This window comes from Octopus bimaculoides, chromosome 22, assembly GCF_046866305.1.
Source record: "Octopus bimaculoides isolate indiv1 chromosome 22, ASM4686630v1, whole genome shotgun sequence".
NCBI classification, from domain to species: domain Eukaryota; kingdom Metazoa; phylum Mollusca; class Cephalopoda; order Octopoda; family Octopodidae; genus Octopus; species Octopus bimaculoides.
This window is the reverse complement of record NC_142949.1, coordinates 39352832-39372831: the sequence shown is the minus strand read 5'-3', so window position 1 is coordinate 39372831 and position 20000 is coordinate 39352832. Positions and strand designations below refer to the sequence as shown.

At 39.7% G+C, this 20000-nt stretch overlaps 1 protein-coding gene and 1 long non-coding RNA gene across 8 annotated transcripts in view; one reads left to right on the top strand and one right to left on the bottom strand.

Annotated features, from left to right (window-relative positions):
• Positions 1-20000, bottom strand: part of LOC106878716 (transcription factor COE3) — a 335557-nt gene that overhangs the window by 101902 nt on the left and 213655 nt on the right. For all 7 annotated transcript variants that reach the window (XM_014928021.3, XM_014928020.3, XM_014928022.3 and 4 more), the window contains one exon: positions 292-412. In XM_014928021.3, coding sequence (XP_014783507.1) covers positions 292-412 — 121 coding nt within the window. The remainder of the gene's footprint in view (positions 1-291; positions 413-20000) is intronic.
• The window catches only part of LOC106878718 (uncharacterized), a 151253-nt gene that overhangs the window by 121821 nt on the left and 9432 nt on the right, over positions 1-20000 (top strand). The gene's annotated exons all lie outside the window — the stretch shown is intronic.

The following is a 20000-nucleotide window of genomic DNA, read 5'->3' as shown; positions in this document are numbered from 1 at the left end:
ACATCTCAGAACAACTGTTTAATATGTCCTTTTTTACGATAAAGATTCATGACACCCTTCTTTGTTTTTTTTCGGGTAGGATTTTGTTTCTATGCCCAGCATGTTAACGAACTACATAGAGGCTTCCTGATTGGTACATGGAATGGCATACCTTGGAGTTCGGTTATAAATGTGTCGATCGATATTTCGATAAATACAAGAAGAGAGAATTCAAAGAAAAAAATAGAAATATATAGAAAAAATGTATCTTTGAAATGTGAAACAAAATGGAGAAACAAAATGGCCGCTTACCTCCTTCTGTTGGATCTAGCCGCCTGGCTCTACGGCCATGCTTTGAGTTATTGTGCACAAACATATTGTCCGATACTGTGAGTAAAGGTCCATCTATTGAGACCACCGTTGAAACAGCGACCTGTAGCGTTCCGGAGGAGGTGAAGGTAGATTTCGGTGAGAAGAGGTGGAGATGAAAATGGCAGGTGGCGGTAGTAGTTATTGGTAGTAGGGGTAGAGCATTTGTAGTATTCGTGATGTTGGTAGTGGTGGCAGTAGCATTGGTGGTGGTGGAAGAATAAGAAAAAGAAAAAGGTAAGTAGAAAAAACATAAATATATAAATAAATGCATGTACAAATGAAAAACTGCGAAACTACAACACAAACACACGCACGCCTAAAAGTTTATTTATTTGAGTGGGGTAGTGAGTTTGAATCCCGGACCGGGCTGCGTGTTGTGTTCTCGAGCAAGACACTTTATTTCACGTTGCTCCAGTTCACTCAGCTGTAGAAATGAGTTGTGACGTCATTGGTGCTAAGCTGTACCGGGCCCCTTTGCTTTTCCCTTGGATAACATCGGTGCCGTGGAGAGGGAAGACTGGCATGCATGGGCGACTGCTGGCCTTCCATAAACAACCTTGCCCGGACTTGTGCCTGGGAGAGTAACTTTCTAAGTGCAATCCGCAATATATATATATATATGTATAAAATATAGACAATCATGTGCAATGTGTTACCAAAAGCGAACGCTATAATTGTCACTAAATATGACGAGGGTGTTAAAACACCTACGTTGCTAGAAATAAGAGCTAAAAGGCTCTAAAGCTGTAGTTAAAGCACATGATTGTATGTGTATATATATATATATCTATATATACTTTATTTAAAAGCAGCAGAAATATAACAAAAGACTGTTACTCTGAGTTTGACGTTCCCGTTCATCGGACAGTTTTGTTAGAAAATCTTACTCCGGTATATATATATATATATATATATATATATATATATATATATATATATATATGCAGGCATATAGGTTCACAGGCACGTATTCATACGAAGATTTTTATACATATAGCATACAAGCTTCAAAATCAGTCTATCTATCTATCTATCGGTACACACACACACACGCGCGCATGCACACGCACACATACACACACCAACCTGCTGATTATTATTAAATGCACACACGCACACACACATAAGGTATTCCCACACAAAACATAAAAATCAAACTGAAAAATCAAGTAGAAATATAGCTTGTGAAGATTAAAAAGAATTATTGACATATTTCTGATGTATTTTCTAAAGGTGTGTGTGTGTGTGTGTGTGTATGTTGATGTTCGCTAGCATAGGGATGGATATCGTATGAATAGATAAATAAAATAGCCAATAAAAATTTTGATGTAACCCTAATACAAACATTCACAATATGTTCATATATATATATATGTATATATATATATATATATATATATATATATATATATATATATATATATATATATATATCTTTTTACAGTTACTGCTGTTGTTTCTCTTCATGTTGTTCCTGATAATGTTTTCGTTGTTGTTCTTGTATATTTGTTATTTTTGTCATTTTTTTAAAGGTTTCTTTCTGTTATTTTTTTTCTCTCTCTCGCTTCTATTTCTTTTCAAATCTTTTGATACGCTGTCGTATTTTTTTCGTTACTTCTTTTCGTTCGATCTTACTTTCTTTCTGTATTCTTTCTCTCTTTTCTCCTATTTATTTATTCTACCTTATACATACATACACACACACACAAACACACACATATATACGCACATACGCATCACAATTTTACGCTGCACATTTTTTCTTCAAAAGAACCTTTCTCTCTCTCTCTGTATATATATATATATATATATATATATATATATATATATATATATATATATATATATATATGTATATATATATATATGTATATGTATATATAAGTATGTATGTATTGTTATATATAAACAAATATTGATGTGTAAACACCGCTTCTTGTGTACACACATATGATACATCAGAAATTTAAAAGAAAAAACCTGAGAACATAATCAGCAATGAATGACGTTTGGAAAATAAATAGATAACCGAACAGATACACAAACACATTACAGCCGCCATAGAAACCGTGCATTATCAATGCCATATTATTGTACTGTATGTTACCAGCTTTGTTGAAGTGTGGCAAGTGGTGCAACGAACACACACGCACATACACACATGCACGCACACACGCAGGCAGATACTATAAAACAGGTTCAACGAACCATCTCTTCACATACCAACGTTAGAAACTTCTCATTCGCTCTTCCTTTGACTGGGTAGAAATTATACACAAATCTTCCGCGAATCATTGCCTAACAGTAATTAAAATGGAAGGACAGAGAACATTGCAGCGTCTGTGTATAGCTAAACTTAGATCTGTCATAAGTCGCAAGGCATAAAAGGTCCGGGCTTCACTCAGTTTCCAGCAGCGGAGGTGAGAGAGCTAAACGTACATAAAATGATGATACAATTTTATGTACGTTTCATTAACAATGAATAATTATTAGTTATTTAATGATGTAAATTATATAAGCAAATTGCATTACCAAGTTCTTGAGAGGTATGTAACATTCGCACTTAATATTGGTTTCAAATTTTGGCACAAGGAGACCAATTTCGGAGCAGGGTTTAAAATCAATTACATCGACCCCAGTTTTCAACTGGTACTTATTTTATCCACCTTGAAAGGTTGGAAAGCAAAGTTGACCTTGGCGGCATTTGAACTCAGAACATAAGGGCAAAGCGGTAGCGTTTCGGCCGGTTCGCTGCCTCCGAAAAACTAAATATTAAACTGAAATATTCACTGGTCGACTGAGGCCATGTTAGGAGAAGTTTATCCGAACAAACTGAACCTAATGCTTGCGTTTCTTTTTAAGCCTGGTACATATTCTATCGGTCTTTTTTGTTGAACTGCTAGATCTGAGACAAAAATAAACCCATATTGGTTATCAGGTGGTAGGAGAGGGGGGGTGTTATAACGCAAGCACTAAGAGACTCCCACACATACATACATGATGCGATTGCATACTGACATCGTTTCTTTTCTCTGTAATTTGAGAGAGAATTGATTGCTATTTCTTGCAGGTTACTTCTCCCACAGTGGTATTAGTTGGTCTGTGTGCGTGTGTGTGTGTATATATTTTGATTTAGTTCTATAGATTTGGCAGAAGATAAGGAGTCCTGCACTCTTTGACTTCTTATATCTGCGGCTTGACCGTAGAAGTGCTGTATAAAATCTATATACATACAGAAACACTCACTCACTCACACACACACACAAATATATATCAATACAGATCTCATATTGTGCTCTCTCTCTCTCTCTCTCTCTCATATGCATATATATATATAGTATACACACATACAGGAACACACACGTATATATTCACAAATGAATACACACCATTCAGTTTTTAGAAATCGATGTAAACTCATTCAAAAGTCTATACATATATTTACATACGTATATACATATATATAAATATGTTCGTGTGGGGAAGTGAGCACACACATGCGCAGACATATGTATACATATTAGGAATGAGACGAATATAAGTTAATGTATGCGCATGCTGCTTGTTTATGTATAGTTGTACGCTGTTCCTGATTTTAAACTTTTGGTTTAATGAAAGCATACTCATACAAGAACATACAAAAACACACTAACACACACACACACACACACACACACACACACACACACACAAACAATTTCAGGGAAAGAAGATAAAGAAGTTTCGTTTTTTGAGCAAAAAAATAAGAAAACAAGAGCAATAAAAAATTAACAAACTCACAAACAAAAATAACTTACTATACATGAAATATAAAAATAAAAATAAAAAAAATTAACCGAAATGACTGCAGCAACAAGGACATCAACACATAACATACATCAAATATATAAATATATAAATAAATGAATAATAATGATAGTAGTGGTGGTAGTGGTGGTAGTGGTAGTAGTAGTAGTAGTAGTAGTAGTAGTAGTAGTAGTAGTAGTTGTTGTTGCTATAAAAATTACGTTTGAAATAATCCAAAAACGTGGATAGAGTAAAGTGATCACGTGATGTTATGATACTTTGATTTCAGAACGAGGCCTGTACTCTGGGACACATCGCAAACACCAATCGCACGCACACACACACACACACACACACACACACGTAATATCTATATGTATGCGTGTGATTGTTTTCGTTTTCCTATCTCATTCACTGTCATTTCATTCACAAGCATTATATCTTTCTTCTTCTTCTTCTACTACTACTACTACTACTAGTTTCACCTCACTCCCTCTCCTCTCTCTCTCGTTTATGTTAGATACATTTCCTGGAAGCCACGACCTCCCCCCCCCCTACACTGCATTATTTTCCACCATTCCAAGCTTATTTCTTTCCCCATCAGCCGGAATTTCTTTCCTTCCTTCTTTCCTTCCGTCCATCATCGTTTTCTTGTTTTGAAATATATTTCTACTTATTTATTTATTTATTTATTTATCTGTTTGTTTATTTATTGCTATTATTTTATTTCAAAATTTCGTAGAGAAATCTTCACAAACTAATCCTGCTGTAATTTCAATTACTGGACAGATTGCTTGAAATATAATTAAAAAAAACATACGTTTTTTTAAACGTGCACGCACTCATACGCACACAGAGTTACACGTGCATATGCATATAAACGTATGTGCGTGTATATATACACACACATACACATAAATATATATTTATGTGTACGTATGTATGAAATTTATTTTGAAAGATATAAACATGCATTTATGTGTGAGTGTGATATACTCACACGTGCAAGCATGTACGGGTATAGGTACATATGCATGTATACGTCTATACTCTCACATGGCAATATATATAAATTTTAAAATTTCACCAGATATTAAAGTAGCCATATTCTAAAACAAGGAGCTTTCTCTTGTCATGCGGAGGCAGGTTTTCTTTATTTTTTGTTTTCGAGTTTTTGTAAACTGCACTTCGCCGCTGCGGCGTTCTTTTTCTTTTTTATTCAAGATGGAGACGAACAGCAACGTCTCATGCAATAGACTTGAAAATTGTAAAGAGATGCACCTCTCTTAACATGAAACCAACGGCAGAGTGGTTAGCCCACCAGTAAAGTCTATTTATCCGCCAGTGCGGTGTTGAGCACTCATTCACACTGTGCGATATTAACGTGTGTATATAATGGTTCAAATTTGAGAAAACAAAAGACGAAGACAGGTCAGGGAACAAGAAACAAATGTATTAGTTTAGCGCGGCCCTAGTGATCGTGATAGTAATAGTGGTAGTGTAATAACGAGGGGTGCGGTAGCTACGGGTGGTTCTGTAATTACAGGTGATAGTAGAGTAGAGTCAGGTAGTGTAGTAGCGGTGAGATTGGTGATGCCGTTGTGTTTTGTGGCCGATTTCATGTGAGGTGAAAGATGGATCTAGTGGCAGTTTTATTGTTATTCAACCTTTGGTAAACTCTCATCGATAGCGTTCCTGTTATGACCCTCTCATCAGATTTCCCACCCCAGATTACATTATCAAATGCGTCCGTTATTTTAAGAAGTCGTTGAGGGTGATTTGACTGCTATTTCTAGCGGATCAAACGACCACGCATAGGCTCCTGTGTTGGAGTCTTTGGTTGTAATGACGAAGGCGATGGTTGTGATGGAGTTGGTGGTGGTGCGGGCGATACAGGTCATGGGGGCGATAACGTGTGATGGTGGTGATGTTAAAAGGAGTTAAAGACGGCTGTGGTGGTGGTCGTTTTGGTGGTAGTAGAAGTCAGTATTGAAAAGAGAACAAAAAAAAAATTAACTGGGGATCACTTTGGGTCGTCAAACAGCGATTGATATATCAAGGTGGAGGACGAAGGTCATAAAGAGGAGCAGGATGGAGCAGGGAGAAAAGGAGCAGGTGGAGGAGAAGGAGGGCGGATAAAGGAGTGAGTAGAAGAGGAGAGGGTGAGGCTGGGGGGGGGGGGGCGTGGAAGAGTTAAGAAGCGGCGAATAATAAGAACGGGATCTGTCTTCTGTATCTTAATTATGGGGCAAAGTGTGGGGGTGCGGGGGTGTTGGCGTTGGTTGTAGTGGTGGTGGTGTAGTGGTGGTAGTTGGGAAAATCCGGTGCAGTGAAGCAGAAAATCAAGTATTTGTCTGGTTAGTTCTTGATGTCGGCTTCACAGGTTCGCGTACAACATTCGTAGCTTCTTGTTTTCTTTTGTGGTGAAGGCGATGGGTGGAGGACTGACCATCTTGTAATGACGGTCCGGTAGGGGCTAGCAGTAGCAGCAGTAGTAGTAGTAGTAGTAGTAGTAAGAGTGTCTATATAGTGTTCGATGGCAGTAGAAGCGGTGTTGGTGGTGGTAGCAATGGTACCAGTGATGGTGACATAATGGCAGCGTAATAGTTGTGGTTATGTTGTAGTATTGGCGACCGTAGCGCAGTGGTGGCAGTGGCGGTGATGTAGTGATTTTGTAGGTAACTCCAGATCTGCTCTGAACGAGTACATCTTATTATCAAAGGCATTCCGACTGTGACCATCCTGTCTCAGGGCCAACGTGTTCCAACGTATTCTCCTCTAAGACGGTAGGGATGACGTGTGATGTGAAATGTGAGGAAGATTTAGCTATTGTCTCTGACTAGCGGAGCGCTCACATAGAACAGAAAGTATTCTACACTGGCTTGTGATGGGTTGGGATATTGTGAGGTGGCACGGTGCCGCCTAATGCTTGCAGGACGACGGATGGAGAAGTGAAATGTCGAGGTGGTAGTCGAGTAGCAGTAGAATAGGAGTGGTAGTGGCCGAGGGTTATAATGCATGAGACGGTTCGGTGTCAGCGAGTGTCGTTTGGAGTGCAGTAGCGAGAGTGGTAAGCGGCGGCGGGTGAGGTGGGGGGTGGTGGAAATGCTTGTCTTGGTAAAAGAGTGGAAAGATGCAGATTATGATGAGGAGGAGAGAAGGAAGGGTGGAAGGAAGGGACGAAGGAAAGAATGTGAAAGTGTGGTAGTGGTGGCGGTGAGGAAGGAAAAGATTGGTGCCGGGGAGGGTGGGTGTGGGAGTGAGCAAGCAGAAACGAGGGGTGTGGTAATAGGAAGGTAATGTGGAGGAAATAAGGTGGTGGTGGTGGTGCGAGGGAAGATGGGTTGGAAGAGAGAGAGAGAGAGAGAGAGAGGGAGAGGGGAGGTGTCAGCACAGGACTAATGCCAAGGAAGGGTATCGAAGCGAATCAATGAGACAAAAGAAGAATTGTGTTTGGGAACGAGATATGGCGGAACAAACCGATGAATTTGCTTCCCACAACCATCACCACGACCTCAACTTGCTATGTCACTATAGACACACACACACATACACACACTCATATACGTGTCTCTAGATATATGGTGACATAGCAAGGTATATATATATATATATATATATATATATATATATATATATATATATATATATATATACACCCATTTATCTAGATTTTAACCACACTCACACGATCAAGTTAGCGTGTGTGAATTTGCTCGCGCATGCGTATGTGTGGGGCAGTAATGAGGATGACCCACCATAATGTTCAAATTCCGCCGAGGGTCAGTAGTCAGTGTTTGGTTTCACATCCTTCCGGAATCGACTAAATAAGGCACTCATTAAGTAGCGGAGTCGATGGTGTCCCTACGAAATTGTTGGCCTTCTTCCAAAATCAGAAACGACCCTCTTATTTCACTTTCAGCTGAAAGGAAGGTGCTGCCCATCTCCCAATAATTTCTTTGAAAGATGAGAGAAGCAAATACGGTGCTTGTAAACGAACCCACCCTGTGGGGAGCGGAGTGATGATGTGTGGAACAGCATATTTGCATTTAGTGGCCAGTGTTATCAAGATTGGCCCCAAAGCAATTAAAACCCTTCTATATTTTGGGCAATTTTCTTACTTGAGATCTCTTTTTTTTTTTATGTTTTTCTTGCCAATTTTTTACCCGAATTACGTGAATCGCTGCCTCTCTATGTGTCTTTGTTTTCTACGAGCCCTTGAGGCTAATAACGAAATCCTCGTCTCCATCACTTTTATCAAATATCTGTCATGTACTGGAATCAGAGTCATTGATTAATCCTCTCTTCATAAAAGTGTTGCTCTTCGACTCAAATTTGAAACCATTATCATTATTATTATTATTATTATTATTAAATTCCGCCGGGGTCGAGTTTGCCTTTCATCCTTTCGGGGTCGATAAATTAAGTACCAGTGGAGTACTGGGTTGATGTAATCGACTAGCCCCCTCCTCCACAATTTCAGGCTTTGTGTCGATAGTAGAAAGGACTACTACTACTACTACTACTACTACTACTACTACTACCACCACCACCGATGGGGTGTATAATGCCGGACATGAATGCTTTAGAATTTTTATTCCCGTCGTTTCGGAGAACGTGGATGTGTGATAAGAATCACTTCCACTCACCTTAGTATGCGTGTATGCATTTAAGTCTTTGTATGTATGTGTATGGTGTGTCTATTTGTATGAATGTGTGCGTGTTTATGTGCATGTGTGTGTGTGTATGTGTGTGTGTCTAGTAGGGGGGGGCGACTCATTCCCCGACCATATGCTGCTCTCTTACTCCCTCTCTCTTCCGATTCACACACACACACACACACACACACACACACACACACACATATATACACATATATACACACACACACACCTTCACACCGCCATCTATACAGTTGGTTAGAAATCAACAGCGACATACGTCAGAGCAATGTGTCAAAGGAGTTTAAAGATTTAAGGAGTTTTACTCGGCCCCGTGATGCGTATTTCTGTATTATTATTTCATCATGATTCCAGAAGAGAGAACTTTACAAAATGTTTTGCGGAATTGCCAAGTTATCCATTTTTAATTAGAAAGCAGCATTACTTCGAATATTTCTTCCTGCCATGGAACAGTTGGATGCCATGTCTGCTCAAAGACATTGATTACAACCACAACAGAAACAACAACAACAACAACAATAACAACAACAAAAGATTTAAAAGAAAAAAATCCGAAGACAAAAGTCTACACGCCAATTCTCAAGACGTGGATTTCTGAAATGAATAAAAAACTAAATAAATAAGAAGTTTTTGAAGGCTTCAGTCTCATTCCTCTTTCACTCATTTTCTTTTCTTTTAGTCTTCTGTTTAATATTCTGAGGATTTCAATCAAGTATGTTCATCTATCTATCTATCTATCTATCTATCTATCTATCTATCTATCTATCTATCTATCTATCTGTCTCTTCTTTCTATTATACATATATGTATATATATCTATATCTATCTATATATATATATATATATATACACACACACATATATTCGTGTATGTATGTGTGTGTGTGTGAGAGAGAGAGAGAGAGAGAGATGACAAAGGACTAAATGATTATCTTATGAACCCGTAGCTTCGAAATATGCTGTTCACAAGAACTCAGCTTTGCCACACAACTTGAAAATTAACATACTGATGGCAGACGTAGGATAATGAACACCGTATCCCCACTATGCGAAGCCTATGAAACGAAGAAACACGTACAGAACTTCATGCACCGCATGCAATTCTCTGGATATGATCAGAAAGATAGGGTTCGAGTATACAGGGGTGCTAGAAAGAAGTTAGTTAGCGTTATAAGAAACGAAACCAGCGGTAGCTGCCGTAAATACAGAAGTAAAGACTGGAATAGGAAAGAAAGAGCTTGTGACAAAGCAAACAGGGCGAACACGTTGAAACACGTTGAAAACCGACAAATGTCAAAGGATGATGTTTGTAGAGGCCACAGCCCATGGAGAACTAGCCCATAGATTTAGGAATGCTCTGAAGGAGACCAAACTCAACAATAAAATTGTTGAAAAGCCAAGGAACACCACCAGATCACAACTATGTAGGACGGACGTACTCCTTTGAGAATACCATATGCACCAATAATTACATTCTTGTGTGCAGCAGCATATACAGTGCCACGGTGAATTTAAATTGTGTAGGGAGAGCATCATCCTTGCCGTCGTCGTCCTGCTCTGCTTTCCCTCCTCCATCATCATCAACAACAGCAGCAGCATTATTCTCAGATTTCTTACTGGAACACTAACTTCACCACCTTTTCGAAAACCATAACTCACAGTTTGACTCGTATTAACATCACCACCACCACGACGACCACGACCACGAGAGACGACGACGACCACCACCACCACCGCAGCCGCCGCCGCCGCCGCCAGTGCCAGCTAACACAATCTTACAAGATAATACGTACAAACCACAATGTACAGTTGCGTTAGACTTTGATGGCGGCCATTTTGGTTTCGGTCTGATTTGTCATTATCTTTATCGTATTTGTGATATGTATATGTATGTATGCATGTACGTATGTATGTATATGTGTGTGTGTGTGTGTGTGTGTGTGTGTGTGTGTGTGTGTGCATGTATATAGATATCTGTATGCATGTGTTTAGCTATATGTATATATATATATATATATATATATATATATATATATATACATACGTGTGTGTGTGTGAGTGTGTATGTATATATATGTGTGTGTCTGTGCATGTATGTATACATGTATATGTATGTATACACAAAAAGCAATAGACACATGAATATGCATACATACGTATATATGTTTGTTTGATATAGAAAGGAAAGACCAAGATAACAAATTTTGTGTGCTTACCTGGTCGTAAATACAAATAAGCACACACATTATATTGTTGAAATAAATATATATATATATATATATATATATATATATACATACATACACACACACATATGTATACATACATATGTGTATACTACATATGAAATCATGTAAATTATTGTAATTATATATACACACTCACAACGTAATCACACCTCTTTCCCTCCCCTTTCTCTCTCCATGTGTATGTATGTGTGTATGAGTGTGTATAAACACGCTGTCTCCCCAATTTACAATCACACATACATATATACACAGGAGCAGATGCACACTACGAACTCTCCGTCACACATATTTACATATATATATACATATATACACACAAACAAGGAAATGTCTGTTGACCTGTAAGTAAAGTTGTGGAATAAACAAAAGTCAATTCTTTGGCGCGTGAAAAGATAAGGAGACTGAACGGCTGTAAAACGAAAGTGAAAGTAGTAACGGAAATACGCATGCGTGATTGTGCACATGTGAATGTAAGCATGTGATTATTATTTTTTCTCTGTTTACAAATCCGCCTGTGTATACGTCAATATGTATATGTGAAACCGGTCTATGATATTTGAAACGAGTAAGCGTGTGCATATATCTAAATTATATATATATATATATATATATATATATATATATATATATATATATATATATATATATATATATATATATATATATATATATATATATATATATATATATATATATATATATACGTGTGTGTGTGTGTGTTTGGGGTTGTGATTATGCTGTTGCGTTATTCATGAGATAGATTGTACACTTATAGATACATATGACCCCATGAATATGTTGATGTGTATACATATATATATATATATATATATATATGTATGTATGTATGTATGGATTTATAAAGGTATGAAATTTATGCATACATATATGGCACATATGCATATATAAAATATATAAACACATGTATGTGTGTGTGCGTGCGTATTTATAAATATATATATATACGTGTATATATGTGTACACGTATGCGTTTATACACACACACACACGTGTGTTTTCTTGTCTATTATTGTAAACAACAATATAAGTATCTGTGTATTTCTTGTAAGCATTACGCCATGTATCTGCAGGCTTGAGTGAAAAGATGTGTGACCTGACACTTCGTCGCTGTTGCTGTTGTTGTTGTTGTTGTTGTTGTTGTTACTATTCTTGGTTCTTGTAATGCGATCAGTTTTGTTGTGTTAATGTTGTCGGTGAAGGCGGCGGTGAGAGCAACGGTGATGTTGACGGAAGCTTTCTGAGAGACGACTCTGAGCAGCAATGGCAATTGACACGATTATATGATCAAACGTATTCTTCCAGCCATGACCATCACGTCTATATTTCAGGAATGCAGTTTCTAGAACTCGATCGGTTTTAAATTGTGACACGCCAGCAATTTTGGGGGTGGAGAGGGATCAAGTCGATTACATCAACCCCAGTGCTCAACTGGTGCATATTCTATTGACCCCAAGAGGACGAAAGGCAAAGTCGACCTCGGCGGAATTTGAACTCAAAACGTAAATGGAGAAACGAAATGTCGCTAAGCATTTTCCCCGGTGTGCTAACGATTCTGCCATCTCGGCGCCTTAGTTTCCAAAACTAAATTTATCAGATGCCATATTGCAATACGGAAGGATGTAATTTGACGGAGATTCGACTGCTATTTCTAGCAGACCGAACGATCATGTGGAGGTTTCCCGCATTGGTTCGTAGGAAGAGAAGTGTAGGAGAAGGTGGCGGCTGTGGGCCTATTGGCTGTGATCTGATGCTGGTGCTGAACTTTGTTGTGGAGGTGCTCTCAAGCATGTCCGGATCTCCGCCAACCCCCGCTCCATGTTTTCCGACTGGAAAGATGCCCAGAATGGATCCTGTCTCCGCCCCCTTTCTCTCACCCCCTCTCTTTTTTTAAAGTCTACCTCCTCCTACATCTGCTCTCTGTTTTCCTAACACGCTTTCTCTTCTCTCCTCGCACTATCACTCATCATCGCTCTCCCTATAAACATTCTTACTTCCTTCCCCTCTTTTACCCGCTCTTAATCTCACTCGCATACTCCCTCTCTCTCTCTCTCTCTCTCTCTCTCTCTATCTATCTATCTGTCTGTCTGTCTGTCTGTCTGTCTGTCTGTCTATCATCCTGTCTGTCTGTGCGTCTACGGGTTATTGGTTTTTCATTTGTACCGCTTACACCATCAGCAACGGATCAGAAAGCACTTTGGGTGGTATTGAAGGATGTCGAGGTGGTGGCCATGACAGGACCGGTAATGGCGGCGGCGCTGGTGATGGTGGTAGTCGTGATGTTGTTGCTGCTGCTGAGCTATGCAGATGGTGTCGATGACAAAAAGAGAAACAGAACCGTATAGGAGAGTGCGTGTATCTATATATATATGTGTGTGTGTGCGTGTGTGTGTATATATTTATGTGCGTATGTATACATGTGTATGTGTGTGTATATATCCATCCATTCACGCATCCGTCCGTCCGTCCGCCTGTCTGTCTGTACATACACACACACATACATACATACATACGTGTATATGTGGGTGTGACACTGTCACATGATCTCGGGCTCAGGGGTGACCGTTCGCTATTTACCGTCCCCACCCCCATCCCTGACATCGTCACAATGAATAATTTTGGGGGTTCAAAGTACAATAATTAAATCGCAATGAAAATATAAACAGATCGACAGTAAAGGGTGGTGGTGGTGGTGGGGGGGGGGGAGATTGCTGGGGGTGGGGGTGTAACCTATGCAGTTGGAGTCGACTGAGAGGCTGGCAGCGCGCGCGCGCTTGGAAGTTTGTTTGGAAGTGAATAATCTATGTGCGTTTGTTTGTTTGTTCGTTTGTGTGTGTGTGTGTGTGTGTGTAGGAGAAAGAGAGAGAGAGAGAGTAGCTGTGTGTGTGTCTGAGTGTATGTATATGCATGTGTTTGTATGTGAGTCAGTGAGCAGAAGGAAATCTATACGTAATGTGTGCGTGTGTGTCTGCATACACGTGCATGTGTCTGTCCATCTGTGTGCGTGTGTGTGTGTGTCAGTATGTGTATGTATGTGTGTCAATGTGGTTATGCATATGTGAAATCCGTACGAGAGCCTAACTTTGTGGGGCTCGAAGATATTTTATACGGGATCGGTTGTGGTACTCATGGTGTCTCGAACCATTTGAAAACTACCGAAGACGTGGTTTTCGCCACTTTATTTTAAAACCAAACCAGGGCTTTAAAAACTATGGCTTTTCCGCTGTTGTGGATGTATCATACTTTCACAGTTTATCTCTAGGTGTTTGTGGCGGGTTCATGCTGTAATGGCTGTAGTTGCAGTGGTGTGGTTTTGGTTGTAGTAAAAACATATTGTTCTACCTTTACGCAAACCTATGTAAACATCTATGTGGTCATTGGCCTAACCAGAAATAGCAGCCAAATATCTAACAAATTACAGCCTACGCCTTAAAAAAAAAAGAACGAATAACAAATTAAGGTGTTTTTAAGGTCATTCAAGTTTTCTCAATGGACCGTTTGAGTAAACAGATCAAGGAACGAACCTGTAATGATTATCGGAAACAGATGTAAGTCGAATTTGCAAGAATAAAGGAAGGTATAAAGCCAATTATTTATGCTTTATTTTACAATTGTGTGTGTGTGTGTGTGTGTGTGCGCGTGAATGTGTGTGTGTATGTGCGCGTATATAATGTTTATTATGAATAATGATTGATGAGTGTTTTACTTCCAAGTTTCGCCGATCCTGGCTTCTTAAACATGGCGGACGAGGGTAGCGGACCACTCAATTCCTCCATTGATAAATATTATTTTATACTTTAAACTAATTTAGTTTTTTTGTTTCATTGCATGCTTAGTGCACTCAAGCACACACACACACACACACACACACACGCGCGCGCGCGCCTGTTTCTCTCTTTGCTTCTGTCTTTCTCCTTCACTCTTTCAGTTCCCCCTCTCAACTAACTTCTTTTCTCACTCCCCCCCCAAACCTCCTCCTTCCCTCCTTCGCCTCCAAATGAAGTGGTTTCGTTGATGGGGGAAATGGAGTCTGTTTATTGCGTCTTTCTTGATCTGTTGTCTCTCTTTCGAACGACAACAACAACAACAACAACGATGGAGACTGTAACGAAGATAATTAAAAATAACAGCAATAGAAGCGACAATAACAACAACAACAATAAAAACAATGACAACAACGACGACACGAACAATAACGAAACAAGGACAACAAATGTTAACCTCGCGAAAGATGTCTTTTGTCTTCCGCCATCTTTCATTTTTTAGTGACACCGTCTCTGTCATTGTTCGCCACCACCACCACCACCACCACCTTCCTCGATCCCGCCCCACGAACCCTTCTTTCCTTTTTGTATCCATTCTCCGCTTCGTTATTTCCGAACGGCCCCTTGTCCATCAAACATACTCATCCACCGCCACCCTTCCCACTTTTCACCTCCTTTCTTTCATGATTACGGCGAGTCACCGCCACCACCTCCACTCCGAACAACACCTCACATGCAACCAGCTCCTCCCACTGTCACTACTCAATCCTTTTCTTCTCTTTCTTCATTTGAACCCACAAACTTTTCTACACCTTACACCTTACCTAAAACCACACACTATTTCACACACAAGCTAATGCTTCATTACACACACACACACATGTGTGTGTGTGTGTGTGTGTGTGTGCGTGTGTATATATATATATATATATTGTATATATTTATGTATATCAACGAATAGAACATATGAGTATATAACTATCCACTTATATTATCTGTCTGTGTGTCTGTCTTTCTATACGGATCTGACACTTCTTTTTCTCCTCTCTCTCTTTCTCTCTGTCTACACATATTTATAACGCGCACTTACATATACATAAATTAAGGTGTATATGTGTATGTATACAAACGTGTGTGTAGATATTTCTTTCTTCGTCTCTCTGCCAACCTGCCAATCGATCACTCAATCAATACCAATATCGATCAGCCAATGTCTACATGTTTGCCTGTCTGTCAGTCTATTTAGATATTGACCTAAATATCAGAGAAATCTCTTTTCCTGTCGCAACTTTTCTATGACAGAACGCAAGAAATAGCAGCCGACCCCTCTTCTCCCCACTCCGCACCCACCCTTCCTATTTAACCTATGCCCCCACCACCCGACATCCGCCTCTCCCACACCACAAACCTTCAATCAACCTGGGAACCTCCCTGTGGATACGCATCTAGCTAGAAATAGCAGCTTAACCAACGACATAACGGAGAGAAATACATGCGAGATAATGCAGACCTATGTGCCGTTGAAAATTCATTGGATGGTCATATCTGGAATGTATTTGAGCCTGGGTCGGTTTAATTCTATCTGGCCTAGGGCTAAACAACAACAACTACATCGCCATCATCATCATCTTCATCTCCCCACCACGACCACCATCATCGCTGTCATCACTATCACCACCACCACCACCACCACTATCATCATCAGCATCAAGAAAGGGTTAACGACAGCGACAGTACACAGGGCTACAAGAACCAACATGGTAAGAGTACCTGCTTGAAATAACAGTCAAATCTTATTCATATTACACCGCACCGTCTTAAGAGATGAAGGACATTCTTTAATGTACTCCGAGTTAGATTATTCCAGTGGCGGAAACGATAAACAAAAACATCTACGGGATGGTCACATCTTGAATGATTTCAAGAACAGGTCTGCTCAATCCGAGGGTTAAACAACAACATCAACTCACACACGCACACACAAGCCCACTATCGAGAATAGTATACCCAGGGTCCGTCAGATAAAACAGCTCTTCTGCTACAACAACAACAACAATAGTAGCAGCGACAACACGTTCACCCATTCAACTTTCCACTCCCCACCACATACCACCTCTACCCGCCCCGTTTGTCCATCCGATGGTGTAAGAAGGAAGAGGAAGGGTGTGTAATACGTCCATCTGTCTTCAGCCGCTCACCTCCCCCTCCCACCCCACCCGTTCCCCTTGTCTATCATCCTCAATCATGGCCTTGTGTTCGTTTTACTCACCTTCCAATAGAGAAGATGGCGGCTGGTAGAAGTGGCAACCAGAATTGAAGAAACGGAAAAGGCCGAATGGAGACGGATCTCCCCGACCCTGCACCCACCCGACACTTCAGTACCATCTTACTACACAATACTACATGACATTCTACCCCACCACGCCTTCTCACACCCCTATCTGTATCCACCCTCTTTGTTTTGGGTTATTCACATAAAAACAACATGGCTGCTTTCTATCCGCCAACCTCTACCGTCTTTTTCACGTCACACGTTCTTTTATCTTCAGCATCTCTTTCTTTCTTTCTTTCTTTTTTTCTCACGTACACACACGTATACACACACGTATACACACACGTATACACTTTTCTGTTATTAAATCACTAGTTCACGACGCGTGCGTATGTGTAGACCAACACAGTGGCGCCTGTATATAAGTATACTGCATAACCTACGTGAATTGTGTGTGTGTGTGTGTGAAGGTTTTAGTTCTATATGAGTATATTAGTAAATATCAGTTTATAATGTTGATTGGGATACAAAGAAAAAAACATAAAAGCGAGTAAATAATATTAATAATGATGATGATGATGACGACGACGACGACAACAGTAATGAGGCAGCGGAACAGTTATTTTAAGAACCGCTATTCATAGCCTCGAGGAAAAATACTAATCATACAAATGAAAAAAAAGAAGAAAAAAAGAAGCAACAACAAAGAAACTACCCCTCACCAAAAAAATACAATCCCCACCACAAATAACAACAACAATAACAAAGAATTTCGCTGTCTTTTCTCACACATTCTCGATGCACCGAAGTCAACTTTAACAAACACAACAACAAACAATACATAATCACGCTTAGGTACACATACGTACATATACATATATATATGTGTGTGTGTGTGTGTGTGTGTATGTGTGTGTGTGTGTATGTGAGTAGAGAGAGAGAGAGAGAGAGAGAGAGAGAGAGAGAGAGAGAGAGAGAGAGAAGAACACATGAACATCTTTATATAAAATCTGTGTATGCACACACATGCACACATACATATGACCATATGTTTATGTGCAGAGGATTATGATGTGTGTGTGTGTGTGTGTGTGTGTGTGTGTGTGTGTGTGTGTGATGCACACTGAGGTAACTATCGCCCTTGAGGAAATTCTAAACATTACATTTCTAATTTTAACGCTCCATTAAGTCAACACGTTTAATAACCCACCAACGGATAGCACCCCCCTCCCCCACCAAATTGATTCAATCATATATAACACAATTTGCACACACACACACATCTTAATTGCTTCAGTGGGGCACCACCTTCAAGAATTATCGAATGAATCAACTCCGATTGCTGGCCTTTGAAACCATTATTATTATTATTATTTAAACTCCGGCTTTCTTGGAATTCCTGGAGCCCCGCATGCATAGCGAGCTTTCTACTTGCTATCTGTTCTTTTCGTCTAATACTCTCCTGATTATTCTGGCCGTGTCAAGGAGACAAACCTTTTGTAACAGCTCTACTGGGGACTCGATTTCCATTTCCGTTATATAGCTCTTGATACCTTCACTGTATTCAGGGTCGAAAAATAAAGTATCAGTCACATCCTGTGCTTGATGGAATCGACTGCCTACCCCCTCCCCAAATAGCGGGCTTTGTGCATATATTAGAAACCACTTTCATTTGCCACAGGGGCATCTAAAGAGGATAAGAACTATAGCGAAGGCAACTACAACCCCACAACGACGACAACAACATGGAGAACTGCATCTACAGCATAGACAACAACAACAATGCAGCGAAGGAACTACTGACACCCGCCTCTCCTTCCGCAATAAACGGGTAAAATTAGCTAAAATAAAGGTAAGGAGGCGTGTCTAAATCAATGAAGTATGGAAAATTAGTTATAACAGTGAGTGGCCTGACTTCCTGTTTCCCTTCTATCACTCCCCCACCCCACTAATCTTGACAGCCGGCCTCTCATAACGGAACAGGACCAGCTTGGAAGCGAGGCGAAGGTTTGAGGGTTAATGCTCGGTTTTCCGTCCTTTATAATTAAACTGTATAAAATCTTTCACCCACACATACTTACTATATGCATAACAATACACACAGAGAAACACATAGATGTATATATGTGTGTGTGTGTGTGTGTGTGTGTGTGTGTGTGTGTGTGTGTGTGTGTGTGTGTGTAGTGGAGGTGCAATGACCCAGTGTTTAGGGCAGCAGACTCGCCGTCGTGGGATCACTTGTTTTCTTTATTCAAAACTTGGACAGAACTTATGGGATGACCTGATGTATATAGATCCAGTAGAGTAAAATAGAATGAAGAGGTCCACAGACGAAAAGAAAAAAAAATGATTGAGGACTACCGATCTAAACCAAATGATACATTCGCCGCGTCCATAACCTTTCCCATTCCGGCCATTAATCTCACCCGGTTAATCCCTATACAATATCACAACACACTTATTGACACTTTTCATATCTACATCTTATTAACTTCCCTCTTCATTACCATATAGCAGTTAATTAATACCCTACCCCACACGCCTGTAGTACAGTCGTACTTCATTAAGTCATTCGGCCTTGAATAAACCTCAGGGGAATATCGCACATCCAATAATCAATAGTAACATATATATATATATATAAATATATATATATATTGTGTTAGGTCTCTTCTACAATGGAGTACCACAAAAACTGTCCGCTGTTCAAAAAATAACGAGTGATATATGTCAGTGCTGTTTGTGCACGTGGTTCCGTTTTTATTGCTGATGATTGCACTTGGTTGTTGCATATGAAACTTCGAGTTAAGTTGTATTATGTCCAAAGGAATATATCGTGAAATCATCGCCTCTCTCGCTATCTATCTATCTATCTATC